At 49.3% G+C, this 27,626-nt stretch overlaps 1 protein-coding gene across 2 annotated transcripts in view; it reads left to right on the top strand.

Annotated features, from left to right (window-relative positions):
- Positions 1-27,626, top strand: part of Zfhx3 (zinc finger homeobox 3) — a 237,178-nt gene that overhangs the window by 63,661 nt on the left and 145,891 nt on the right. Inside the window, exons 2-3 of one of the 2 annotated variants that reach the window (XM_038312669.2) lie at positions 12,817-15,569; positions 20,730-21,226. In XM_038312669.2, coding sequence (XP_038168597.1) covers positions 12,863-15,569; positions 20,730-21,226 — 3,204 coding nt within the window. In that variant the 5' untranslated portion in view covers positions 12,817-12,862. The remainder of the gene's footprint in view (positions 1-12,816; positions 15,570-20,729; positions 21,227-27,626) is intronic. The other variant, XM_038312670.2, reaches the window with a different exon arrangement.

The following is a 27,626-nucleotide window of genomic DNA, read 5'->3' as shown; positions in this document are numbered from 1 at the left end:
TACCTACTGGACGTGATAGGCCTTTCCCCCCTCAACCATTGTACTTAGGGATTTTCTTGGCTTCATAGATTTCTGTTCACATCAGGCCTTGAGCAGCTTTAGAATGAGGAATAATGTAGTACCAAAGATCTACAAAATACTGAGATAATCAGAGAAGTCTTTCATGAATTATTATGTATTGTTGGATCTTCTGTGAATATATGTATATATAATTTTATATATATATAGTTTTATATATATATAATTATATATATGGCATTCACATATTCCCACTATGTTACTTAAGATCACTCTAGAACAGCGATTCTTAACCTTAATTCTGTGATCTTTTAATACAGTTCCTCATGTTGTGGTGACCCCCAGCATGAAAATTATTTCATTGCTACTTCATAACTCTAATTTTGCTACTGTTATGAATTATAATGTGAATACCTGATATGTAGGATATCTGATCGTGGGGGGGGGGGTCACGACCCACAGGCTGAGAACCACTGCTCTCGATAAAGTATACTATTTATTCGTTGTGGACTACACGCTTGGTGTGTAGGAGATGAGCAATGATACAGCTGATCTTTGCAGCTTACAGTGCAGCTGTGGAACTAAGGACAGCCAAGACGAGGCATCAGAGGTGAGTGCAGTGAGGAATCCCAAGCGGGGAGGGAGGGCTTTCTGTGAGCCGGCACGGGGTTCTGTCACCCAAGGAAGACTTGAGGGTGTGTCTCTTAAAGGTTGTTTCGGTCTGCATAGATTTGGGGAAAGCGTGGAGCTGCAGATGAGAAGGCCTAAGTGTGGGGAGTTGAGACCGGCAGGATATTTAATCATTCCCTCCTTAGCTACGGTTACTTTTTGTGATTTCAGCCCCCTGAGGTCAGGGTTAGTAACATGGAAGCATTAAATAGAAAATTACAGAAATAAGCGGTTTATATATGTTTTATGTTTGTAAGTTTTATTTTGTGTGGTGCTCTAGCCAGCGTGGTAAACGCTCCTGCCATCTTGGCCCACTCGTTGTGAGTCTAGCGGGTCTGTGCTCTGTGCTTCCCACTTGTCCATCACTTGCTAGCGGGTCTGTGCTCTGTGCTCCCCACTTATCCATCACTTGCCAGTTTTCTCAGCCCCTCGATTATCATGATGCTGAGGTGCCCTTGTTCAAGCAACCCTTATTTCATTTAACAATGGCCATTCAGTATAAGAATAGTAATGCTGGCAACTCAGGTATGCCAGAGAAGCCCCAAAGTGCTTCCCTTAATTGAAAAGGCCCAAGTTCTTAGGGGAAGGAAAGAAAATCTATGTGCTCAGGCTGCCCGGGGCTATGGTGAAAGCAAACTCCTCTCAGGAACTTCAGGAAAAAGGGAAAAGCAGCTCCCACAGCTGTGCTCTTACACCTCTAACTGCAAGAGTTATCACCACCTTGGATGGTGTCGCATTACGATGGGAAACTCATTAAATGAAATTTGGTATTTTTCTCAGTTTGAGATGTCCTGTTGGGGGATCTTGGAACCGAAGTGGCTTTCGCCATAATGAGAGGATGGACTCGAGACTATGTAGGAAAGCCAGTGTGGAGAGTTTAAGATCGAATAGTTTGGCGGTTGGTTCTTGGGGAGGGAAAATAAACTGGTTTTCCTGGTCTCTACAATCAAAGATGGTACCAGAAGTTCCTTGTAGAGAGATTGGGGCAGAGGGCAAGGGGCAACTCCCCTTGGACATGCGATGCCAGGCCAAGTCGTGAGCGATAGAAAGCTAAGGCACTTAGAGACATCTTGTGGTCTGCCGAGAGTAGTAGATGCATGTCCAAGCAATAAGTCCGGAATGGAAAGTTTTGTTTTGGGAGTCAACTCATAATTTCAGTAATTGAAACCACAGAAGTAGTTAAGGTAGTTGATGTACAGAGATAAGAGCCAAGGGGAAAACGTACCCTGATGCTTAAATGCCATAGGAGGAGAGCCTCAAGGAGGGGTTTCTGCGGGTTGCAATCTTAGTGAATTTTATTGGAAAGTGTATCCCAGAGAGCGCAGGGGTGGGAAGAGGGCCGGTGTTGTGGAGATTAGAAAGGGTGTGGAGCCAGGAAAGTTGGTCAGAGAAGGGACGTGGGATGATTTAAGGAGCAGTTCTCAGTGCAGGGGAGATGTCAGAGGTGGGTGTAAAAGAGTAAGAGCCGGGGTGGGGCTGGCATGGGTGACCTTGGAATCCTAGAGACAGACATCTCCTTGGCCTTCTCCAGCAAGGCACCTGATTCCCCCTCAGTTTGGGTGTGGGGCCTGGCATCTTGGCAGTTTCATTGAGTCCCACCTTGGGTTCTGCTCCACAATGGTCTGATGCAGCAACCCTCTGTAATCACTGAAAGAAGAACTCATAGAGACCAGACAGACAGCTTTTGAGGAACTGAAGCAGTGGGCAGCATCCACTGTGGGAAAGTGTTGTGATCCAGAGGGACAGGAGCGTTGCCTGAGCTGCCCTGTGAGTTGGTGGGACATGGACTCTGGCGCAGCCCAGTAGGAAAGATCGCCAGTAAAGTCCCATGAAGCCCTTGGATTAATGACCAGGGCAAAGCCCAACAGCCCCCGTCGTAGGACTAGCTTGTGCTCCCCAGACATCCCCATCATATAACTAGCTTGTGCTCCTCAAACATCCCCTTCATAGGACTAGCTTGTGCTCCCCAAACAGCCGACGTAGTCACTCTTGAGATGAGGAGGAAGGCCAAAATGCTGCTCCTCACCTGCCATACCAGCATCTTTCTTTCTCTCTCAAGAAAAATTCATGCCCCATGGGCCATTGCTGGCGGGACCTGGAAGAACTTCCTTGGAAGGTAGATTGGCACATGCCCGAGTCTTGAATATTCCTCTCTTTTGAACCAGCCGTTCTTCTTAGAAATGCATGCTAAGGAAATAGAGCTCTACGGAATGGTAATAGTGAGGTCTCAGAGAGGCGCCTATGGCCCCAGAGGCTGACGTACACTGGCCTATGGTTTGTATTCGGCCTCGCTAGCCCTTCTGTCCTCATCTGTAAAATGGGTTCTTGGAAGAATCTAGTGATGTATTCAACAGAGTTGCTTGGAACCTCACCTCGTCCTGCTGCGTGGACTCCACTAGCACAGCAGCCACTCATATTTATTGTTTTGTTTTTCCTTGTGCATACAAAGATTCATGGGCACTTATTGCAGACTTAACCATGAAATATTGGGAATTATTTACATGTCTAGTAATAACATTTGGTAAAATTATGTTGCATGTGTAGGTGCAGCATCTCTGGAGCTGTTGCTGCTCACTTATGAGGCACATTGATGTCATGGGAAAACTGCACGCTAAATTAAGTTAAGAAGAATCCTTCCCCTTATAAGGAGCAGGACATCTGAGGTTGATAAAGAAAACCCGTAACTATAGCTACAAAGCGGGGAAGCCTGAGAAACTGCCCGTGTTCCAGTCCTCTGGCTGGTGGAATTACAAGAGATTTTTACTCTAGCTTGGGAGTCTCTTTGTGGATATCTACTTCTTTGCTTATTTTTTTTTTTTTATAATGAGCTCACACGACTTTAATCAGGAAAAGTTATTTAAAATAAATTTAACATCATGAGAGGCCAGATTGAAACGATAATGGACCAGATGGCCTGTTTACACATTGTCTCCTGGCTTGCTCTCTGCGGCCCCAGTAAAAGAGGGAAGAAGCCAGAAATGAGGCTTTTGAGGAGGACCTGGAAGAGCTAGGAAAGTTTTGGATGCTATCAAAGGAAGCATTTAAGCATTGATTTCGGTTTGCCGGGGGGGGGGGGGGGGGGGGGGGGGGGGAGGGAGGCAGGGACTTAACGGCCGAGATTCCCAGGGATGGGTGGAGATGGTTTGTGCACCTGCTGGCGGGAGGGTGGCTGACGGAGCCCGGAAATGAAGCTCCTCTGGTTGGTGAAGAGGAGGATGGCTTCAGATCTTGGAGATGGAGTGTGTGTGTGTGTGTGTGTGTGTGTGTGTGTGCACGCTCACTGCTGATTGGTGATTAAATCCAGGTCAGGAGCATGCGCAGGCCAGTGGTGGCCAGAGGATACGATGGAAAGGTTTCCACAAGATGCATCCGGATGGTTAAGGACTTTCTCACATGATTAGAGACGAATATTGAATTGGTGACTCAATACCAAATCCGTATTTAAAATACTGTAGAATAGAATAATAGCTGGCTTGTCTTTTTTTAAATAAATAGTTACAGATAGAGTAAACTTTGTTGTTGTTGTTTTTTCATAGAAGCCCCTTCCCATCTCCTTTTCTACGGATGAAGTTCTCTGCAGTATCAGTAAGGCTGGTTTCTGAGACCTCGCTCTGTCTGTCTCAGATCTCATGACTGCCACCCTCCCATGCCCGCCCCATACCCACAGTAACCAGAATATCTTGGTGGCTGTGTGTTTCCTGCAGAATGGACTGAGCCAGCACTTTTCACTTCCCAGTTGATTTATGTTCATGCTGCAGATAGCGTGGGTGTGTTTATTAGCAGACGTGAAGCCCAGGGCCTTCTGGACAGTAGGCATCTGCCTCATGAAGGTTCTGTGCAAGTATGTGTCACCTGGCCACAGTGACAGACTCCTTCCTGAGGCTGTTGGGAAAGTACTGCTGAGCCCACGGAATCTCACCTGTTAGTAAGTCACATTTACTGACTTGTATGCATCAGTAGACAGATGCTGGTACTGGTACCATATAAAGCACAGACTGGAACTGTGTGGTTCTTTACCAGGTTCTAAGCTAAACAGATCTGGGCATCATCTCTTTGCCCCTTGGATGAGGTTTCTCGTGTTTTATTTTAGATTTATTTATTTTTTTTTTTTTTGAGGGAGGGTTTTGCTGTAGTTTTTGAGCCTGTTCTGGAACTAGCCCTTGTAGACCAGGCCTGCCTCGAACTCACGGAGATCCTCCTGCCTCTGCCTCCCATGTGCTGGGATTAAAGGTGTGTGCCACCACTGCACGGTTTATTTTTATTTTCAATTGTGTGTTTGTGTCTGTGCATGAGTATGTGCCATGAGTACAGGTGCCTGTGGAGACTGGAGGTATCATGTCACCTTGGAGCAAAACTTTAAGGCGGCTGTGAGCTGCTCAGTGTGGGGCCTGGAAGCTAAACTTAAGTTCTCTGTAAGAGAAGCAAGTGCCATCCCAGAACCTTCTTTCTTTGGTGTCTCTCTGTCTCTCATTAATGAGTGTTTATTCATTGTGTGTGTGTGTGTGTGTGTGTGTGTGTGTGTGTTTATTTTACTCTTGTTTCAGTTGACTTGACACAGCTTATACTGTGGGCTACTAGAATTCCTTCATGGGGCTCATCTTAATCTTTTTTTTTTTTAAATTGCTTTTCACTAAGGTAGGAAATGTAGCCAAAAATTGTGATCTGTCGTGGTTTTCTGAGTGTTACATTATGTGAAATTCTACCCAAGTTAAAATGCCATATTGATTTGCCTTCTCCAACTAGAGGATTCTATCCAGAGGCTTTAGCTGCAGAAAGGAAGACTGGTGTTTTAGTTTGTTCTTCCCATGCTTCCTTGCCCCCCCCCTTTGTAACCTCTGCCCTTTCACAAGGCTGTGCCAAGAAGGAATTTCCCATAAATATAAGAACCTCCACATCCATGTGGGTTGTTGATGGTGCATGTATATTTTTGGAGTGTTTTGTTCTGGACTGTTCTGTTTTCTTTTGGCATGATTGCAGGTGTACAAGAAGTAAAATAAATAAAAACAAAAAACCAAAAAAAAAAAAGAACAAAAAATTTTCTTACTTGGGCTGGAGAGACGGCTCACAGGTTATAGCGCTGGCTGCTCTTCTGGAGGCCCTGGATTCAGTTCCCAGCACCCGCATGGCAACTTACAACTGTCTGAAACTCCGGTTCCAGAACCAACACCCTCACACAGACAAACATGCAGTCAAAACACCAGTGTGCATAAAATAAAAATAAATCAATCATTAAAAAAAGCTTTCCCCCATCTTCATCTGTAATCATTTTGCCCACATATGTGTGTGCATACATGTGCATATATGTACCACATGTTTCTCATTAAGAATTTTTTAAAAAAATTAGTAAGATCAATTACTATGTAGCCCACCCACAGTGGCCCCAAGCTTACCTTGCCGAGCTCTCTCCTGTCCCTGTCTTCTCTGTGCTGGGAGTAAAGGTGTGTGTCCTGCCATCCTAGCTCCTTAAGCTGTTTGGGGATCGAGGCACCATGCCTCCTTACCTCTCATGTGTCCAAGCGTTTCTTCTAACAGACTTCGTCCTGTGTAACATACCCAGCACAGGCTCCTCCTAGCCCACCCACAGACCACGTTCAGATTCCACCAATTGTCTCTCTTATGTCCTTCCTAGGGAAAGAAAACCACAGAGATGATACATTTGTCACATCTCCCTACCCACCCTTAATCTGAAACAGTGTTATGCTGGGTTCTCCTCTGCCACATTGATGTTTCTGAAGAGTGGAGAAGACTTGTAGACTTTGCTCAGTCGGGGTTCATCCGATGTTTCTTGTTGGTGTTTAGATTCAGGCTTGATGTTTTTGGCTGGGAGGGGGATGTAGAGTTCCTCTAGTGTATCCTACCAGAATTCACACGGATGTCTGTCTGTCCTACTGCTGGTCACTGGTTACTTGATAAAGCTGATATCTGCCTGGCCTCTCTAAGGTAACTGTTTTCTTTCTGTGGTAAGAAGCGTGTGTACGGGAAGCACAGATTGACAGAACTCCCCTCCTCCAGTTAGTGCACACATCTGCTGATTCTCTCCTGGATGGATTCTTATTAGGGTGGTGGTTACGAGAGGATGATTTCTGAACTTAATAGGTATGCATGTGTGTGTGTGCGCGTGCGTGCGTGTTTGTATTCTTAAGTTTCTACCCTAAGGAAGAACTTTGCTTCCACGCTTGTTTGGGTTTTTCTTCATAAAAGCACGGAGTTGTGAATTCTTATTTTATGTATCAAGTATCAGTCCTTTGTTCTTATTTAATTTTCCTGTTCTGGCTGTCCCAGGTATGGTCGGCATGAGCCCCTTTGGCTCACTCCCGTGTCCATCTGAGACATCAGCTCAAGTGCTCTTCAGTGAAAGACAGACGCTCTGTGTTCATTGTGCATCTTTGTGTCTCAGGCTAGGAACTCACCACTTCTCCAGAGCCCCCCAGATCTGTTGCCCGGAACAGTCTAGAACTGACCGCTTCTCCAGAGCCCCCAGATCTGTTGCCTGGAACAGTCTAGAACTGACCACTTCTCCAGAGCCCCCCAGATCTGTTGCCTGGAACAGTCTAGAACTGTCCACTTCTCCAGAGCCCCCCAGATCTGTTGCCTGGGCATCTCTTAAACTGGAAAGGGTGGTGAGGGGAGATGTGTTCATGGGTTAGCCCTCTTTTTCTTGAAGTGTTAAAATTTCTCGTACTACCTTAGGTTTTTCTTCTATAATTTTATGAATCATCTGTCTCATCTTGGTTGTGAGGTAGGTACAGAGGTGAGTCGTGTGGAGCATGATCTCTTGGCGTTCACAGCTGAGACAGACAAGTCAACAGAAAGCCAGTCAGAGTATTGGGGTGACCTGATTGCTGCCTTTAACCATGTGTGTAGAGTTACCTTCTAACTCACCGTGTTTTGTTAGTTTGGGCCTCATTTCAAAGAAGGTTATGCCTTCTTTTCCAAGTTTCTAATTTACTCAATCGCACATATATGACGCGTGTGTGTGCATATGTGTGTACAGGCATGTGTGTGACTGGTGATTGGTATGGTACAGTATACATGTAGAGGTCAAAGGCTAACTTCTTGGGGTTGGTGGTGTCCTCTGCCTTTGGTCCTGCGGAGTGAAGAACAAGTGCCTTTACCCACTGAGCCATCTCTCTGGCCCCTGCACACCTCTATTTTATTTTATTTTATTTTATTTTATTTTATTTTATTTTATTTTATTTTATGTGTACGTAAGTGCAGGTGCTCCAGGTACCCAGAGGTTCTGGATTCCTCGAAGCTGAACTTACAGGCAATTGTGAGCTGCCTGATGTGGGTACTGTGAACCCAACATGGGTCCTGTACAAGAACAGTAAGCTCTCTTAGCCACAGAGCCATCACTCCAGTCCCGTTATGCCCTTGCTTTCTTTAAAAAAAAAAAAAAAAAAGGAAAGAAAAGAAAAGAAAAGGAGGTAAAAAGAAATAAGGATATTGGCCCTGCCTTCCATGACTGAGTTGTGTCCCTGCTCACCGTGTCCTCCTGTAGTTATCTGATGGCGTCCAAACGAAGAGGGCTGCTTTGAGCTCTCCTGTCTGGATTGAGAGGTGTGAGCAGCCCCTGATCTTGGAATAGTCTCTGTGCACATGAAGGTCTGATGCAAATATTGGCTCTCAGGATGCTTCTCAGACACCACAAGGAAGACACTGATAGAGTGTCTAAGAACCCAGATCCTCCAGCCGCCATCTGGCTCTGTCGTTCAGACTACCCGAGCATGCGCTGCCTCAGTTTTACATCTCGGAAATGGGGCCTCCAAGAATAGCACCCCTCCAAGTGGTTACGATTCTGCCCATAGGTATTGCTTCAGTGCCTAACTCAGTAAGTGATGGTTTCCATTATGAGGGCTTTAAAAAGCTCGGGGAAATACAGGCACCAGGGAGGAAATGAAGTCACCCATAACCTCACCTCCTCAAATTTACCGTCATAAAAATTTTGATAGAAATATGACAGTGGCTGTATCCATACCAACTTGTCTTTCACTCGGTTTGCAGCTGATCAGCTTCCATTGCTTGTAAAATGGTTTCTTTAGAGTTATCAGCCTTATAACATGTTGAATTCCATGAACTGTAATTTATTTAGTCTCTGTTTTTGCCCGATTATTTCCATCTCTCTCTTTTTTCCTGTTACAAATCTTATTATGGACAGTTTCGTATGTCCACACATCTCCCGGGTTGTTTCCTTGAAATACATTCCTAGAATGGAGAAATTGCTGACTCAAAACATGTTGGCAGTGTGTGCGGTGCACTGCCTGGTTCCCGGGAGAAAGGCGGTCCTTACGTTTCTCCCCGGGGCAGGGGGAAGAGTCCCTGGAGGACCAGGCATCCTTGAGCTGGCTGACGTCTCTGGTGATGCCCCACGTTATTCACAGAGGCAACAGTTTCTCTTGCTGTCTCTATTGGCTTTGTTTTTCTTTCTCTCCCCCTTTGTTTCCCTTCTTGGTTTTCTGCCAAACAGCCCCTTGTGAAAGGACCGCCTAATTAACCCTGTGCTAATTAACAATTTAAAATTACACAGTGTGACTGTTCATGTTTAATTCTCTGGGAGCTGAAGCAACAGCAGGAGCCCCCTCCCCTTCCTTAGAACCGCACACCCTTACCCAGCCTACTAGAAAACTGTAGCATTTTATCCGGCCCTGTCTCCTTCATGGAATAAGACAGAACTTTTCTTACACACCCTTTTTAGTTTAAAGAGGAAGATAATTGGATAACTGGATGAGTGGCGTGTCACATTGTACCTGGTAGCATTTTATCCTTGAAAAGCAATCTTTCCAAGAGGTTGGTGTTTGCAAAACTGTAGTGGGCTTTAAAACAGGGAAGCACAATGTGGGGGTGAGTACAGCTCCCCCTTTTGTTGGGGTTATTTATTCCTAAGGTGTTGGGGCTCTTTTGCATGGGGTACTTTGCAAATGGCAGACATAAATGCTGAGTAGAATGAGAGAGTGGGCAAGACTGTATTGTCAAATGTCTGCCGATCAGTCCTGTGTCTCCTCCCCTCGAACTTTGTCATTGGGAAGACATGCTTTATAAAACCTTACTGAATTCTCAAACAAATAGTGTTGAATACAATATTGAGGTGATTTAAAGGGAACCTGAGGCAGTGGCCGGGAAAGATGAATTGGCCTGCAGGAAGAGTTCAGAGTTCTGGTGAGCCAGACTGGACTGCATGTGGGATGGGTTCACAGCCTGAGGACTGGGATAGAGGGCTGAGGAGAGGCTTGTGAATTTTGACTGGCAGGGCTTCCCGTGAATGTGTGGGGACCCACTCGGTTCCCAGGCCGCCCTCTGTAACTGAAGAACATTGATTTTACGGGAAACCATGTTTACAGACAGAGCGCTGATCGACCTGCCGAGTTGACTTCTGCCTCCTTAAGTAAGAACTACCTTTTTCTTATTGACTGGCTGATAAACAGAGCAAGCACACTGGGTGGGAGAGTAGTGGATGCCCCGAGGCCCAGGAGCTGCCAGCCTGGGCAGGATGAAGAGACCGCTTCATGTCAATGCATCTCCCCCACCCCCACCCCATCCATCCCTTATCTGCCAGGGATGGCGGCAGAGGATGTATGTGGCCGTCCTTCTCTGATTACCTGGCAATATGGGAACCAAGCACAGGCAAGCTGGTTGTCTGGTGAGGATGCTGTGAAGCAGTGTCCCAAACTTTAATTCAAGTTCCCCGGGGTGATGTGGACATTTACACATTCTGTTTGGGGTGGGGTGTGAACCAGGAGCCTGAATTTCTCAGGACAGTGTGATTAGCCCATGAACCATGCCTCTTGTTTTTCACGGGGCTGTCCAACGTTCTGCTTGGTCAGTGTGCATGGAAAAGAAGCTTCAGAGCAGGCAGCCCAGGTCTAGAATTCGGGTTCTCTTCCCCACCTGTGTCTTTATGGACTGTCAGCTTCCTGTGAATGAATCCTCCAGCTCACCCCACTGGCCCAGGGCACCTATCTTATCTGCCTTTCAGAAGTGGCCACAAGGGTCATTGCCTGCTTGGGACTAGAAAACAAATTAAGGTTTTGTTTTTTGTTTTATTTTGTCTTTAAAGTCCCGACCCTTAGCTGGCCAGTTAGTAGAGGAGGAAGAAGAGAGCCGAGCAAGCAAAGCCCACCAATTAATTGGTAAATGCTAGCAGGTTTCTCTGGCCCAGCCCAGGCTGGAGAGGAGATTGGCTTTGCTGTCGATAAACAAGTCCCTGGTGCAGCATCAAAGCTGTTCTCCTTTATCAATCGCGGCCTCCCCTTCCCGCATGTTCCTGTAACTTACCAAGCATTTATGACATTGATTTTACAATCGGGCTGTTAACCCTCCCGCCCCTTCAGACCTGCCAACCTTTTGGGTTTGAACTGCCAATCAGGTGTCATCCATCCAATCAGGAACATCCTTAAGAAGAGCCTCCCCAGATTCTCACCTGTATCCCAGCTAAGCCTTATGGGAAGTCCCGGTTCATTTGCCACTGGGGTTGATTTAGCACAGTGATCTGTTTCAAACGAACCCGTCCTTCCTAAGGCATACAGAGCTTTGTTGTCTCCGAGACTGCGGTTATCAGTTGACAGCCATATATGCATGTGAGCTTCAAACCAGTCGTGGCATATTCTTCGAAAAAGTGATTTCTTCCAAGGCTTCTGCCAGCCTGCCTTCTCCGTCTTTTCCCGAGGGGGAGCTGTTGGCTCACTCTGCAGTCAAACCTGGAGAAATAGGAAAGGAGTAAGACAGGGTTGGCAGGAGTTGGAGGGGGATGAAACCCGGCCAAAAGCTTTGTCTGCTGTGGTTGAGCAGAGGACCGATGGCTTGGGGTCTGTGGGTAAAAGACCAAACTCTGAAGAAGTGCTGAGCCACCTGTAGGAGGGCAGCAAGCAAGGTGATCACCACCCCTGCGGTGATGTCGGAGGAGCCAGGCAGCCTGTGATCCGTTTCTACCTTCCCCAGGGACCAGAGCTCTCAGAGGAGGGCAGGTTCAGCTCAGTAGCTCTCTGGAGTCGGAAACGGAAAAGCCCCAGGGCTGAAGGACAGCTGCTTGGGTAGCAACTAATAACTAAGAGGCAGGTGTGGAAGTAGGGCTTGCTAAGCCCAGCTGCCGTCTCTGCTTGTGCTAAGACCTTTGCTAGGGAAAATCCACCGTGTGCCTGGTGGATGGGCTTCCTGCAGATGGGGCGAGGCTGCTCCCCCCCCCCCCCCCCCCCACGAGGGCACCAGCAGATTGAAAGTCCGGCCGGTTCTTATTCTCGGTCCTTCTTAGTTTCATTGTGAGCTCTGCTGAATCCCAGACAAGGAAGCTTTCCTGGTTTGGGTGGAGGAGATGGGAATTTGGGGGTGTCTTTGATAATGAGAGCAGCGTTGGTCTCTGGTGGGATTTACCCTGTAAGGTTTACTGCTCAGGAAATGAGACTTCTGTTGCTTCAGAGACCTGAAAGGGAGGGATGTGGTCGCTGGCCCCCTTGGGCCTTTTGCAGGATGAACCTAACTAAGGCTTCACCTTCGCCCTCTGAACCTTGTAGACCTTTGTTCGAACTTACCAAACTTGACACACGGGCACTGAAAAGCACCTGATTTCTCTACGTCACTGGACCCTTCTCAGTTTACCACTCTCATTCTGAAGCTGCCTCAGCTCCCTCCTCTCATCCTCCCTGATTGCGCCCCCCCCCCCCACCAAGTGTCGTGCACTTGGGATGACTTCATGTAAGCTCTCTGTATGCAGGAGAGCCCTTTCAGTGACCTCTCTGGGTCCTGGAAAGATAACGGACCTCTTCCACTATGGCTTCCTGCCCAGCCTGACTCAAAGTCCGGATGGCATAGAAGGAAAAAGTCTGTCTCTAGGGCGAGAGTGACGGACTGTGTGAAGTCAGAGAGGTGTGAGGTGTGTTCCTGACCGCTTTCCCCACTTCCCATTCATTACATGGACCTGGCTGTGTTGTCCATGGTGCTGTTTGCCCTCTCTGTACTGCACTGTGCAGGGCCATGTCCCCCAGCCTGCCCTCTGCCCTGCAAGCTTTGTGTTGTGGGTATGGACAGAAGCTGCTTAGAGCACTCCGTGCGGGACCTTAGCCTTGGCCCTCCTAACCTCTTTCCTTTCTCTCTCTCTTTCCCCTCTCTCCCTCCTCCCCCCTTGCCTCCACCCTTCAGGTCCGATCCGTACTGGGTGCAATGAAAGCTCCACGCAGGCCTTACCATGGAAGGCTGTGACTCGCCCGTCGTCTCGGGGAAGGACAATGGGTGCGGGATCCCTCAGCACCGGCAATGGACTGAACTCAACAGCACCCACCTCCCGGACAAACCCAGTAGCATGGAGCAGCCCACAGGCGAGAGCCATGGGCCCTTGGACAGCCTAAGGGCCCCCTTCAATGAGCGCCTGGCGGACAGCAGCACCTCGGCCGGGCCGCCAGCCGAGCCCGCCAGCAAGGAGGTCAGCTGCAACGAGTGCTCAGCCTCCTTTGCCAGCCTCCAGACCTACATGGAGCACCACTGCCCTGGCACGCGCCCCCCACCGCCCCTGCGAGAGGAGAGCGCCGGCGATACCAGCGAGGAGGAGAGTGACGTGGAGAACCTGGCCGGGGAGATCGTCTACCAGCCAGATGGCTCCGCGTACATTGTCGAGAGCCTGAGCCAGCTGGCCCAAAGCGGGGCCGCATGTGGCAGCGGCAGCGGCAGTGGGCCTGTCCCCTCGCTCTTCCTGAACTCTCTCCCCGGGGCGGGGGGCAAACAAGGGGACCCTTCGTGTGCTGCACCCGTGTACCCGCAGATCATCAACACTTTCCACATAGCCTCATCCTTCGGGAAATGGTTTGAGGGCTCAGACCAGGCCTTCCCGAATACCTCAGCCCTGGCGGGGCTCAGCCCTGTCCTGCACAGCTTCCGCGTTTTTGACGTGCGACACAAAAGCAACAAGGATTACCTGAACAGCGACGGTTCTGCCAAAAGCTCCTGCGTATCCAAAGATGTTCCCAACAATGTGGACCTGTCCAAGTTCGATGGCTTTGTGCTCTACGGCAAGAGGAAGCCCATTCTGATGTGCTTCTTGTGCAAACTCTCCTTTGGGTATGTCCGTTCATTTGTGACCCATGCGGTGCACGACCATCGAATGACCCTGAGTGAAGAGGAGCGGAAAATTCTTAGCAATAAGAACATCTCCGCTATCATCCAAGGGATTGGCAAAGACAAGGAACCCCTTGTAAGTTTTCTGGAACCAAAAAACAAAAACCTTCAACACCCTTTAGTTTCCACAGCTAACCTCATAGGCCCCGGACACAGTTTTTATGGTAAATTTAGTGGCATTCGCATGGAAGGGGAGGAGACCCTCCCAGCCGTCGCTGCTGCTGGCCCTGAGCAGCCCCAGGCTGGTCTCTTGACCCCCAGCACCCTCTTGAACCTTGGCGGGCTCACCAGCTCGGTCCTGAAGACCCCCATTACCTCAGTCCCCCTGGGGCCTCTGGCTGCCAGTCCTACCAAATCCTCGGAGGGCAAGGACTCTGGGGCAGCTGAAGGAGATAAGCAAGAAGTGGGGGATCCGGATTGCTTCTCCGAGAAAGCAGAGCCAGCCGAGGAGGAGGAGGCGGAAGAAGAGGAAGAGGAGGAAGAAGAGGCGGAGGAGGAAGAGGAGGAGGAGGAGGAAGAGGAGGAGGAAGAGGAGGGCTGCAAAGGACTCTTTCCCACTGAGTTGGAGGAAGAGCTGGAGGACAGGGCCCCCGAGGAGTCTGGAGCTACAGCAGGTGGTAGCAGCAAAAAGGACCTTGCTCTCTCAAACCAAAGCATTTCTAACTCCCCCTTAATGCCTAATGTGCTCCAGAGCCTGTCGAGGGGCACAGCTTCTACTACTTCTAATTCTGCTTCTTCCTTTGTTGTCTTCGATGGTGCGAACAGGAGGAACCGTTTAAGCTTTAACAGTGAGGGCGTCAGGGCCAATGTGGCAGAGGGCAGGAGGCTGGACTTTGCTGACGAAAGTGCCAATAAAGACAATGCCACAGCACCAGAACCAAATGAAAGCACAGAGGGCGACGATGGGGGCTTTGTCCCTCATCACCAGCACGCTGGCTCCCTCTGCGAGCTTGGGGTTGGGGAGTGCCCCTCGGGTAGCGGTGTGGAGTGTCCCAAATGTGACACGGTCCTGGGCTCTTCCCGCTCCCTGGGTGGCCACATGACCATGATGCATTCTCGTAACTCGTGTAAGACACTCAAGTGTCCCAAGTGCAACTGGCACTATAAGTACCAGCAAACGCTGGAGGCACACATGAAGGAGAAGCACCCGGAGCCTGGGGGCTCCTGTGTCTACTGCAAAAGCGGGCAGCCCCACCCGCGGTTGGCACGAGGCGAGAGCTACACGTGTGGTTACAAGCCTTTCCGCTGTGAGGTGTGTAACTACTCCACAACTACCAAAGGCAACCTCAGTATTCATATGCAGTCCGACAAACATCTCAACAACATGCAGAACCTGCAGAACGGAGGGGGCGAGCAAGTCTTCAGCCACAGTGCTGGGGCGGCCGCCGCCGCAGCAGCTGCGGCGGCCGCCGCCGCCAATATCGGCAGCTCCTGTGGCGCCCCCTCCCCCACCAAACCAAAAACCAAACCCACATGGCGGTGCGAGGTGTGTGATTATGAGACCAACGTGGCCAGGAACCTCCGCATCCACATGACCAGTGAGAAGCACATGCATAATATGATGCTGCTGCAGCAGAACATGACCCAGATCCAGCACAATCGCCACCTGGGCCTCGGCAGCCTGCCCTCCCCGGCCGAGGCTGAGCTCTACCAGTACTACCTGGCCCAGAACATGAACCTGCCCAACCTGAAGATGGACAGTACCACCTCAGACACCCAGTTCATGATGAGCGGATTCCAGCTGGATCCTACAGGGCCCATGGCCGCCATGACGCCTGCTCTAGGTGAGGCTGACCCCCAACTCGGGCTTGTGTGCTTTCACCACGTAGGAGGTTTGTTCCGTTGGGGCGGGAAGCACGTGGAAGAGGTCGAGGTGTGTGAATTGATTTTGATTTTTATCACCTTGAATTTTTTTAAATGGGAATGTCTCACAATCCAGTGTTTTCCTTCAAGAATCCTTGCACTCGCTGTGTGCGTAAGCATTCGACAGAGCTGTGATTGTACTCTGACTATATAGGGCCAGGATTAAAAACTCAAGTGTTGCCTCTAGGTTTTGGCTTTTGGTCAGCTTTCCTTTACTGTTCCCATTCTTCCTCCCTTCTCTTTCTCAATTTGAAAAAACTGCCATAATCACTCAAAACTTTTGGGTTCCATTAAATATTTATTAAAACTTACAAGAAACCGTATCTGGGACCGTCATCTCAATAATTTAAACAGGGAGAGTCATCATTCCAATAGGAGCTATTGGAAGCTGTAACAGATCTCATTGAAAACCCAAAGGCTGGCTCTGTGCCGAACCGGGAGCCACAGGGAGATTTCTGGAGTTCTCTCTGTAGCTCTGTGGATCTTGATGAAAGAGGCACACTCTTATCCTTCCTTAGTTTGGATGAGTTGTTGATTAGTGGAGTTCGGAATGAAGTAGTAATTAAATTGCCCTGGGGACATGGTCATGAGGGGTGTGATAGGTGAAGAACTGAAGAAATTGTAAAATTCTCCTTCGGAGAAAGCTGACGTTCTGATAGCAGTTAGACACTGGCCAGGGGGGCCTTTGCTGCCAGGAGAAACTGGTGTCTTAGAGATGCTGAGTGAGCCTGCACCCAGACCCCAGCTGTGTTGTCAGTGTTAGTAGTAGTCAGCACTCTGTTAATGCGGCAGGTGCTTGAGATGTAGAAAGAAAACCAGCTTGTCTCCCAGTCTGGGAGGTTTCCGTCGGTGGTCAGTGGCACTATTGCTCTGGGGCCTGTGGTGAAGCATTGCATCATGGTAGAGAAAGCAAGGGGCTGAAAAGCAGAGGAAGGGGTTGGGGGCGGGGGTCCACATGACTGACTGGCAGAGTTCCAGCTGGGTCCCACCTCTTGAAGGTGGTTCACTACCTTCCCGTTGAGCCACAGGCTGGGGACCGAGTCTTTAACACGTAGCCCTTGGTGGGGGACGTTTTTTTCAAGCCATGGTGACAGGTCTTACTGCTCAGCTTGACACATCTAAAACAGAACCAGAAATGAGAGATTTTGATGCTGAGAGCTATGGGTCATGATCAGTTTTTTGAGCAGGAAAGTGTACAGATTGACTTTATGAAGGCTAGTATGATGATCGGGTTCCCTTTGGCCCCACTTGGTGTTCCATTGGTGGAGCCTAACCTGGTCTTTATTCCCTGACTCTACTGTCTAGCCCTTTGGGGATGTGTGGAGAGACCCTAGTTAAGTAGAATTCTATGATCAGCCTGGGAATAAGTAGTTTTCTTAACAACGAGTGAGCACATGCCTTTATTTGGGCATGGGTTAGGTAAGTGCCAGGAGGCCAGATCTCACCAGTGTGCGGGTCTTCACTTTGTGTGGGGCTTCAGGACTAACTTACTAATGAGCTGTGTTTCCAAGCATTCAGCTTGTTCTACCTGCTCTCTGTTTTCACTGTGAATTCATGATATTTGAACCTTGTTTTCTATCTTGAAACATTAGCCTGTTGATCTCTTATGACCAAATGATCTGAAGACGTTTTGCTGACTGGTCTGGTTAGCCCATGAAGGCGCAAGAATCCATTGTCTTCCTTTTCCCTCCCGGAGTGAACCATGCGCCCCAGGAAGGGTGGGTGTTGGTCGCTAGTGTTCTGAAGTCTGTTTCTCCTCCCTATCTCTTTCTCTATCTGTCTCACCAATAGGAAGTAGTTTCTTACCTTAGGGACAATAAAATTCTGGTAGTCAGATCTTCAGAATAAACTGGGGATTCTCTCTATGTCGCAGAAGCACAGAGATGGGGTGACTTCACATTGACAAATCAAGGTCTTGTTAGCTACCTTGAAAATTTGCATTGAGCATTGGAAACATATACTGTGGGCTTTTTTCTACTTAGTGTCTTTGAGTTCCAGGGCATCATAGTTCTTAGTGTAATCAGGCACAGAGGGACAGGTCCTTGTGTCCAAACACACCCAAGGCTTGGAGTAGAGCTGCCCTGGGTCTTGCCCTGTCCAGTGGTCAAGGGCTCTTGAGTTACCGGCGCTGCAGTTGCATGAGGTAGGTCTCCGGAGACGTCCCGTCCTTTTGGAGGCCACAATGTCTGTTGGGGCTACGAGAGTCACAGTTGTTGCATGTTGCACAGTTGACCAGGTGTGCAGACAGTAGGATGTTCCCACATGATTTGCGGAGGAGGTTGTGTGGCTGAGCAGGAGAGGACACAGGCAAGCGGAGAAGCTGCACGTTGCGGTGCCTGCAGCGGTTAGGCTACTGGTGAGGTGGCTACAGCGTATCGGACACGATTGGGTTCTGCAGTGAGGCAGAAAGGGGCTTTTATGAACTGTCTTCTTTTGGACCAGGGTACCATTCGTGCCTTCTTTGACAGGACCTTCTCTTTAGGTACTCATCTGGAGATGCCGTCATTCTGGTGGTCACGAGGAGGAGAGGGCTACACTCCTTGGTCTGGTCTGGCTGAAGTGGACCTGCCTCCATTTATAGACAGGATATTAAGACTTGCAGCCATGTGAACATCCTCCCAAGCATCCCTTTAGACTCCCAAGTCTAACATAGCGTCAAGAAATGGGTCCCTTGCAAGGCATTTTCTTTTTTCCCACCAAGTAGCCTGGCGGCCATAGAGCACTCGCCTGTCCTTTAGGAGCCCCCTGCTTTCTTCCTTTGCTTTTGTGTTATCTGATTCGTGCCTCCTGAGGCTGAGCTTCTGAGTGGGCTCATGTGCCACGGTGTGAAGCCCGAGCTAGTTGGATCTCTGTCATAGGCGGCATGGTCCTTCCCAAGGCCCATAGAGGGCTCAAAAGAAACGGCCTGCTGCAGCCTTACTTAGGCAGCTCCCAGATGCCTGTGGATCAATTGAGGGTCATCTAATTCACTGGAGTTGAATTGGCTGTGTGGACTGGAAGGATTCTAATGCCTTGGCTTTTCTCCAAGGTGGAGTCTTGGCGGGAGTCCTGGCAAGCTCTTCCTCATCCCGGTTCCCCGCTGCTCCTCTGCTGGGCCTGTGAACTGGAGATAGGAGCAGTAGCTTACTCTCTCTGCTTCTTCTGAGGGCTTCTAACGTTCATCCAGACCCGCAGCAAGTGACAGTGGATTTTCTCGGTAGAGAGGCGGTATTGATGTGCCGAGCTTGCTTTTGAAGGGTGGGGAAGAGGTGATGCTTCAGGTGGTTGACATCAGAAACAAATACGCGTTTGCTCCTGTCTCACCCTCTGGGCAGTTTTTGCTTTGAGTGAACACTGAGTATGTTTTGTGGATGTTGCCTGTCTTCATCCTCATTAAGGATAGAACTTTTTTTTTCTCTTTCTCTTCTTTATTTTTCCCTTATTTTTTCTCTTGCTCTAAAATGAATGTCATAGTTAGGGTTCCTCTCACCGGGGAATGGGTGGGGGAGGGGATGATAAGAAAGACCACACACAGAAAGCTTCCTGAGCCTTCTGGAATGCACGCGTGGAAGGTCTCTGTGGCTTCTTACATTGTCTGCAGACTTCGAATGTAACTGGTCTGGCTTACTGGAGGCCGACCTGAGCTTTCATAGTGGAAACAAAATCTCTCTCGTTGTTATCATCATCATCATCTTCATCACCTTCACCACCACCGTCGCCATCATCATTTTATTGCCTTTGATGACTTGAACGCTAATCAGTCATTTAAAAAATAACCTCAGTCAAACCACTCGCAAAAAAGGTCAAGTTTAAGTATCAGTCGGAGGGTGGGGGCAGAGCTCGCAGTTCAAGTGTGCACGTGTTCAGAGGAGAGGTAGGAACCAGAAGCTGCCAGTCAGCTCCTGAGTTACTGTGCACGTCTAAGGGATGAAGGGGAGCGGGGAAGCCAGCAGTTTCCAGGGCTTTCTCATGGTGTAAGTAAGAGCTGGGGAGTTAATCTCCCGCCAGTGAAAGTGAGCCTTCCCCTGGTTTATGCAGGGCAGTGATGGGCTGAAAATGGGTTGTGGGGGTACAGAGACCTTTCTTACAGAGTGTGAGCTGGCACACCCCACCCTGGTTTATAGCTGCCTGCCAGGATTTACTTCCTGAGCTTGTATTATTTGGTGCTTTTGACCCTCATCTGATACAATAAACATTTGTTCATGTGTGCAGTGGGGTGGGTTATTCAGCGTGAGGCTGGACCTCTGCTCTAGTCTGCTGCCCCCACCCTGGTAGGGATGCAGCTGTGATGGGGTCCTGTATGTGGCTAGCTCTGGCCTGGGAAAGGAAGATCATCCTAGGGGCAGGCAGCTTTGATGGACAGGTAGGATGCTGACGAGAGGGTGCTGGGAGGAGTGGAGGGCTCGCTTCTGAACTCTGTGATGTATGGTTGGTTGTGCATCAGTGTGGCCATCTCCACTAATATTAATGGCAATAAAAAGTTCCATTTTAGCCGGGCGGTGGTGGCGCACGCCTTTAATCCCAGCACTCAGGAGGCAGAGGCAGGCGGATCTCTCTGAGTTCGGGGCCAGCCTGGGCTCCGGAGCAAGTTCCAGGACAGGCATCAAAGCTACACAGAGAAACCCTGTCTTGAAAAACAAAGAAAAAGAAAGAAAAATTTAGTTTCTTGTCTGTACAGCACAAGCTTCCCCTTCCTAAGGTAGTGGGAAGTTTTGCTCATCAGCAATGCTATAGATGAACTCTGGTCACCATTTAGAATCTTCCTAAAGGCTTGGTGTTATAGATTGCACTGTACCTTCCTGGAAGTAGGCTGGAGCCTGGAGTTTCAGATTCTGTTGCATTTGGAGGGTCATACAGACTTACCACTTTAACCTAGAACATGAGAGAGAAGGGAAATTGAAATCAGTCAGGAGGAGCTCCTCAAATTTGTCTAGATGTTCTTTTTGAGAAGGTGGAAAGCCTAGAGCCTTCCACATACCACAGAGTATCCCAACACAGCAAGGGGATGTTGTTTTCCAGCCGGTAGCTTCTTGCAGTGTTTGTGCTCTGTACCGTGGCTGTGAGCCTGGCTTCTGACCCTCTCCCTCTGTCCTTCCCTACAGTGGGCGGTGAGATACCCCTAGACATGCGGCTCGGGGGCGGGCAGCTGGTGTCGGAGGAGCTGATGAACCTGGGTGAGAGCTTCATCCAGACCAACGACCCGTCCCTGAAGCTCTTCCAGTGTGCAGTCTGCAACAAGTTCACGACGGATAACCTGGACATGCTGGGACTGCACATGAACGTGGAGCGTAGCCTCTCGGAGGACGAGTGGAAGGCCGTGATGGGGGACTCATACCAGTGCAAGCTCTGCCGCTATAACACGCAGCTCAAGGCCAACTTCCAGCTGCACTGCAAGACGGACAAGCATGTGCAGAAGTACCAGCTGGTGGCCCACATCAAGGAGGGCGGCAAGGCCAACGAGTGGAGGCTCAAGTGTGTGGCCATCGGTAACCCGGTGCACCTGAAGTGCAACGCATGCGACTACTACACCAATAGCCTGGAGAAGCTTCGGCTGCACACGGTCAACTCCAGGCACGAGGCCAGCCTGAAGTTGTACAAGGTGAGGTCGGCTCCTTGAGACCCAGGAATGGGCTCTCTGCATAGTGGATCGGGGAAGATCGAGAAGGGAGGCTAGTAATCTGTTTTATAATCCTGTTAGGTGCTAGTCGCCACCCAGCAAACTAAACTCTTTTAAAGGTGTTGTATCCAGTGCCCAAAGAAGCTGAGATGTGTCGATGGCTTCATCTGTTGGCTGAAGGTTCGGGGTGTCTCATTGCAGGGGCAGGTTAATTCAACAGACCAATACTATGTTGTTCCTTTCTTGGTTGCTGGTCTCTGCTGTTGTCTGTTGAGTCACCATCATCCGCTATGGCCCACTCGTCCTTCTGTCCTTTAGTCCGTCTTTTATTTATTCCCTCCTGGATACTCCCAGAGTGCTTCATTCATGCGTTCCTTCTGTTTACCCATCCTGCTGGCGGCTACACACCAGACACGTTCTGTATACCAGCCGCTGTTCTGGAAGTATGTCTGTATCAGTGCATATAATAGATCAACACAAACACACGTACACATGTACATACATATGAACACACACATTCACATATACATGTGCATATGTGTGCACATATAACTAGGCACACATTAATACAGATATACGTGCACGCATATGCTCACACCCACACCCCTGTCCTCACCTTTGGGACAAGGTGAGTTACACTCATAATGGGTAAGTGACAGGGTGGAAGGTGGTAAATGCAGTGAAGGAAACTAGGTCAAGCGGCAGGGCCCCTGGTTGGTTTTCCCCCCATGTTCCTGTATTTTACACCCCTGTTCTCTGCTTCCTCTCCTTTTAGCCCCTTTGGTTTCTCTTTTCTCTCCCGTTCCCTTCTGTTTCCTCCTGCAACCCCAGTCGGTCTCAGTCTCTGGCTGAACAGCCTAGGCCAGGCCATCAAGGAGGAGGGCCGCAGACACTGTAAACAGCCCTTTTTACTTGCACGGCAGGATTGCTCCAGACGTCCCTATTGATTTTCGCTGGACTTAAGGCCTCACCTTTTCCTCTAATCATCCCGTAATGGCTTTAGTATGAACAATCAGGTACAAATCGCCATAAATCTCCCCAGCCTCATTCCACACGCCCTCCGCTCCCTCGCTCCTCTCCATCCTCCTCGCTTTCACCCCCAGTCTCTCCTTTCTCTTTCCGCACCGTTCCCCACTCCTGGGCTAGCAAGCGTTCTGTTTCCGCTGACTCTGGAGTGGGTGAAGCCTCCTGTGTCCCCCTCATGATTATAGATGGAGACCCCGCCTGAGGAAGGCTCAGGATCCTTAGCCCACACTGGTTTCTGCTCAGTTGACGGTTGCGATTCATTTTGCTGTTGCTCTCATTCTCAGGGAGTACCATGGGTAAGGAACAATCTTAGAGCAAGTTAGTAGGGATAGAATGTCCTAGAAGGGACTGCAGACACCAGCTGTAGTGGGCTAGGATTGGTTTAGGTACCAAGTAAGTCATAATCCTCTGTCCTGTGCAAACAAATTCCCCATGTGCTGGCTTGATTTTGTGCCACCCTGGAAAGAAAGTTTTTTTTTTTTTTTTAAATTTATTTATTTATTATATATACAACATTCCTTCCATGTATGCTTGCATGCGAGAAGAGGGCACCAGATCTCAGTACAGATGGTTGTGAGCCACCATGTGGTTGCTGGGAATTGAACTCAGGACCTCTGGAAGAACAGTCAGTGCTCTTAACCTCTGAGCCATCTCTCCAGCCGGAAAGAAAGTTTTTTGCGGGCAGGTTGAGTTGGGGACAGTGCTGACGTGGTCAAGACAACCAGGTGGGAAAACGAGAGGAAACGAGCGTTTCTCAAGGACCCAGCAGTCAGGTCGGCCACGGGAGGTTGTAGGCCACTCCGATGAGGGTCACAAAAGCATGGAGTGAGGCTGACCTCTTCCACCTCTTGAGATAGATTGCCCTCTAGGTTATAACGTGCACACAGTGGCCACTAAGTCTGCATGCCGCATCTTCCAGGTCTTGACTAAAGCCAAGCACTCGGGTTTGCTTCTGAAGGCCCCCCAAAACAGAGGATCTGCTGAGAGTTTCCCCCAGCCCCCAAATCATGTCCACGACTCACACCCTGGCCATCTGGATGAGGCGTTTCTGGGGGTGGGTGTGAAGGGGACATTTCCTGTATTACTCGTTCTGGTCACTTACATAACTGGGCCTTATTTATCTTACTTATTTTGTTGGTTGGTTGGTTGGTTGGTTGGTTGGTTTGCTCAAGACAGAGAGACCATACATACTCTTGTTCAAAGCTTCTGCCACGAGTAGAAGAACTCTTAAGTCCTGAGAGCAGCAGCGGTTTGACCAGTGTGTCCCTGGAGCGACCAGCCCTAGTATTTCTGTGTAGCTGGCCCTGTGTCAGGAGGCAAAGGTCTTTAGTCTGGTCCTATTAGTCCTTGGATAATGAATGTCCCTCTGCTTGCTGATGCTCTTTTGAGGGGCAGGGAGATCCGTCTCCTCCCCCCCCCCCCTCAACCTTTGGATGATGAGCTTGCTCCAAGCCCCTTTGTTCCCTCCACGTGACTAAGATAAACTTCTTGCCACAGAGGGGGCTCCCTCTCCCTGGGTTTCTTCAGTGCCTGGACTCGGGTGGGGTTCGGAGGTGGTTGGGCCCTGGTGTGGCCCATCGTAATGGAGATTGATTGCATGTTATTTTTCCTCTTGCTAATGTAATCCATTAGCCCGGCACATGCATAATCAGTTTAGAGCACAGTTAACTGGATGTAATCGAGTTCTTTACTGTCTGCTAGAGAAACCGCTCCAGAAGCGGCTGACCGAGGGGGGCACTCAGCCTGCCCGGCTCACCCCATCCTGCCTGCCACCCTTCTCACTCTGTCCCACTTCCTGGTAAATTGTTCGTGACTAACCAGTGAAAACTTGAAGTTTTTTTTTTTTTGTTTTTTTTTTTGTTTTTTTGTTTTGTTTTTTTTTTTTTTTTCTGTTCTGCTTTGTGCTTTGGTTTTTGCCTTTGGAGACAGGATGTCATGGATCTCAGCATGGCCCAAAAGTCACCCTGTATTGGAGGATGACCTTAAACTTCTGATCCTCCTGTCTCCACCTCCCAGGTGCTGCCATGACAGGTGTGCATCTGTGCACCCAGTTTTATGGAGGTTCTGGGGATTGAACATAGGACTTAATGCTAGGCAAATGCTCCACACATTCAGCTGCACTCCTAGCCACTGAAGTTAGTGGTTCTCCAGGGTACCCACTGAATGACTGTGATGTGGCTTCTCAGTGGAACTTGTCCACACTCCTCCTCTGAGCCATGTCTTTTATTCTCCCGCTCTTTCCTTTGTGTTGGAGGAGGCGGACTCACAGGGTCAGGAGATGCAAACAGTGCTAGGCTTGTGATCTCTTCCCAGCGTTGTCACTTCCTTGACGTCGTGGCGATTGGTATAGGTGGAGCCACCTAATCGACGTTTCCCCAGTCAGAAAGTTGATCACTGACTTGATGATCCCAGGATGGACGATAGTCAAAACATCTGGGCACTGTAAATATGGCATCAAGTTACCTCCAGCTGTGTGTATAAGGGGCTGAGTTTTGTGCTTAGATCCCAGTCCCAATCTAGAGATGAGTCTTAAGGTATGGGCAGATATTCCAGAATCAGGATGACAATTTCCCCAAGTACAAACCATCTGGGTCCCCAGGTTTCAGATAGTGGACAGATAGCCTATAGCTACGCTGTATTAAGACTGGACTTTCCAAAACTTGGAATGACCTAAAATTCAGGCACAGAGGTGAAGCCAGTCTGACCCCTCCTCCCTCCCCAATCATCTATTCTGGATGCTATGCAATTTTTAAGACACACACACACAATTTGAAAGAATTCATTCTTTTCTTCCACCATGTGGGTCCCAGCGCTTGGTGGCAGGGACCTCTACCCACTGAGACATCTCAGCTCCAGTGACGAATTCTAAAATGAGTTTTGTGTATTGTGGGCAGGGGTTCTGGAGAACACAAGGTATCAGATGGGAGGCTCTCTTTTCTTACCTCTGTACTCCTGCAAAGTGCCCACAGTGGAATCCTTGGCGTTTGTTTGAACCAGTGGCTGCCTCTGGTCATGCCTCTAGCTGGCCAGAACAGTGTTCTCCGTGACTGTAGTGGTGCCCTGATGACCTGGCCCCTGCCTTCTGTGATGGGTCAGTTTCCTAAGCCATCGTGGAAGTGCAGTGAGGAACAGAACCCTTCCTCTCTCAGCAGGGTCAAGCTCAAAAGCCTCAGTTACACCTTTTCGTGCTTTTCTGTGTAAATACCTCCCCCACCTTCCCATCCCTCCCGCTCACAGATGCTCTTGCTTGTCTTGATGCAGAGAGCAGCTCATGCTAACAGGACGTGTTCCCTGCACTTTGTTCCCGGGACAGTGTAGATTCTGAGTCCATGGGCTAGCCTCGGTTCTCCTGGGTTCATCTTGCCTTCATGATCATAGAGTGCCAGTGATGAGCTCTGGGAAATATGTGGTCTTTTCTGCCCAGGGAAGAAGGAGGGGTACAGGAAGCTGAGTGGAATCCAAGCACACCTGCCCACTCTTAGAGCCTACTTTGCAGAGAAAATGCAGCAGCTCTAATAGATGATTCAGATCCCACCCGTTACTCACAAGTTCCCAGCTGAAGTACCTTTAATTGGGCCAAGACCCCAGGTTTTATGGTAATCTTAAATTACAGCAAGGACCGTTGCCTACCTAGCTCAGTGTCAGGGTTGAGTGTGAGCCACCTGGGGCAGGAGAGATGAGAAGTCCGCACCTAAGCCACCAGAGGGAAGGAGAGGCGCTGGTTTGTAACAAGCAGGCATACACAGCTAAGTTGTACATGTGGTGGACGGTGCTCCTGCCTCTTTTGATAGGAGCACAGTACAGAAGGAGAGACCGAAGGACAGGAGAACATTGCTTCACATTCCTCCTCCTCCTCTTTCCTTTATGAGTAAGTTGCTCCTTGGATCTCATTTCCGGAGCAGGGTCATAAAACCATTGCGTGGTGGATGGACAAATCGGAAGATGTAAAAATGCTCAGGAATTCATATGAAATCCACATCTTGGTCTCCTTGATGGCCACACTGTGTGTAGTGTGTATGTCCTGTGGCAGCTGGGCAGGGAGGGATCTTCAGAAGACAGCTGCATCCTTAGCACCCATGGGGGCTGATTGATAGCCTTCCTTTTGCTCTGACAGCAAGGGAGCACAAGTTCTGGGGGGGGGGCAGTGTCCCTCTACCCCAGCTAGCATCGGGCATGATTTGATTTTGGAACCGGTCTCTTCTAAGCACGTTTTCCTATTAGGTAGACTTGTAAGTGTCTGCTGGTGCCTCTGCCTACCAGGGCAGCTTCAGCCGGGAAGTGAGGGAAATCAAACGCTTTCCTGAGAGGTTCGGGAGGTGAGAAAGGCCAGATGCTTTGGTGAATTTGGCCACACTTGCCCTTTCTGGCCTTCTCCTCTGGGGCAGCTGGGTCTCGGAAGTTCCTTTCCCTCAGTGGACAGCAGAGCTGACAGGACACAGGCTGCTGCCCCGGCTGAGAGACAGCCTCTGAGTTCATGCTGGAAGGATCCCAGGCTGGCTATGGTAGTGCTTCCAGCCACTTGTCAGGCTCAGGGAACTCTAGGGAGACAAATGGTCAACCCTCCTTGGGGGCCGGGTTCAGACAGGACTAGGTTAAGTCATCACTGCTGTGGGAACATGTGACCATGTGTCAACAGTGTCGTATAGTATGGACGGTCCTTACCCCTTTGAAGGCCCTTTGCCTTTCAGAAGCATCTCGGGGTCCTTCGTCTGTATTCCCTAAAAGGTCCTGATGTGTTCACTGGATGGCCTTGCACACACAATTTGCTCAGGTCCTCCTGGTTAAGGCCTTGTGCAAACCCTCAGGTCAGGAAGTTCAGGTCAGTGTTGTCTTTTGGTTCTACGCTTCAGACTTCACATAATGGAGCTCCAATTGCGTTAGATGTGTGTCTCTCTCTTTTTAAATCCCGTGCTTAATATGCCATTTGTGGAGAAAACCGGTACTATAGCCATTAGCCAAAGCACTTCCCTTTCCTTCTCCATGTTTGTGCCCACGCTCCCCTGCCATCCCCATCCCCTCTGGTGAGCGCTCATATGGTCTCCCTCCCCTCCCACCCCAATCTTTTTTCTTGTGGGTAGAAATGAACAGTGCAAACTCTGATGGAATGTTACTATATTCTGTTGCACTCCGCATTATTTTCTTACACGGTTAGTATTGCATTTTCAAGCCAGTAATAATGTGGATTACTTTTTTTTTCCTGTAAATGTAATATGAATAGGTGTAGCCATTGTGAAAATACCGTTTTTAAAGACAGGAAGAAAAGAGAAAATTACTGTCAGTTTAGTGATCTCTCACAGTTACGTATTTATGTTTCCCTTTTGTGGGCTCTGAAGCCCGAGATGGCCTTGAATTAGTG

The sequence above is a fragment of the Arvicola amphibius genome, chromosome 15 (genome assembly GCF_903992535.2).
Source record: "Arvicola amphibius chromosome 15, mArvAmp1.2, whole genome shotgun sequence".
Taxonomy (NCBI): Eukaryota; Metazoa; Chordata; class Mammalia; order Rodentia; family Cricetidae; genus Arvicola; species Arvicola amphibius.
This window is presented reverse-complemented; position numbering and strand designations above follow the sequence as displayed.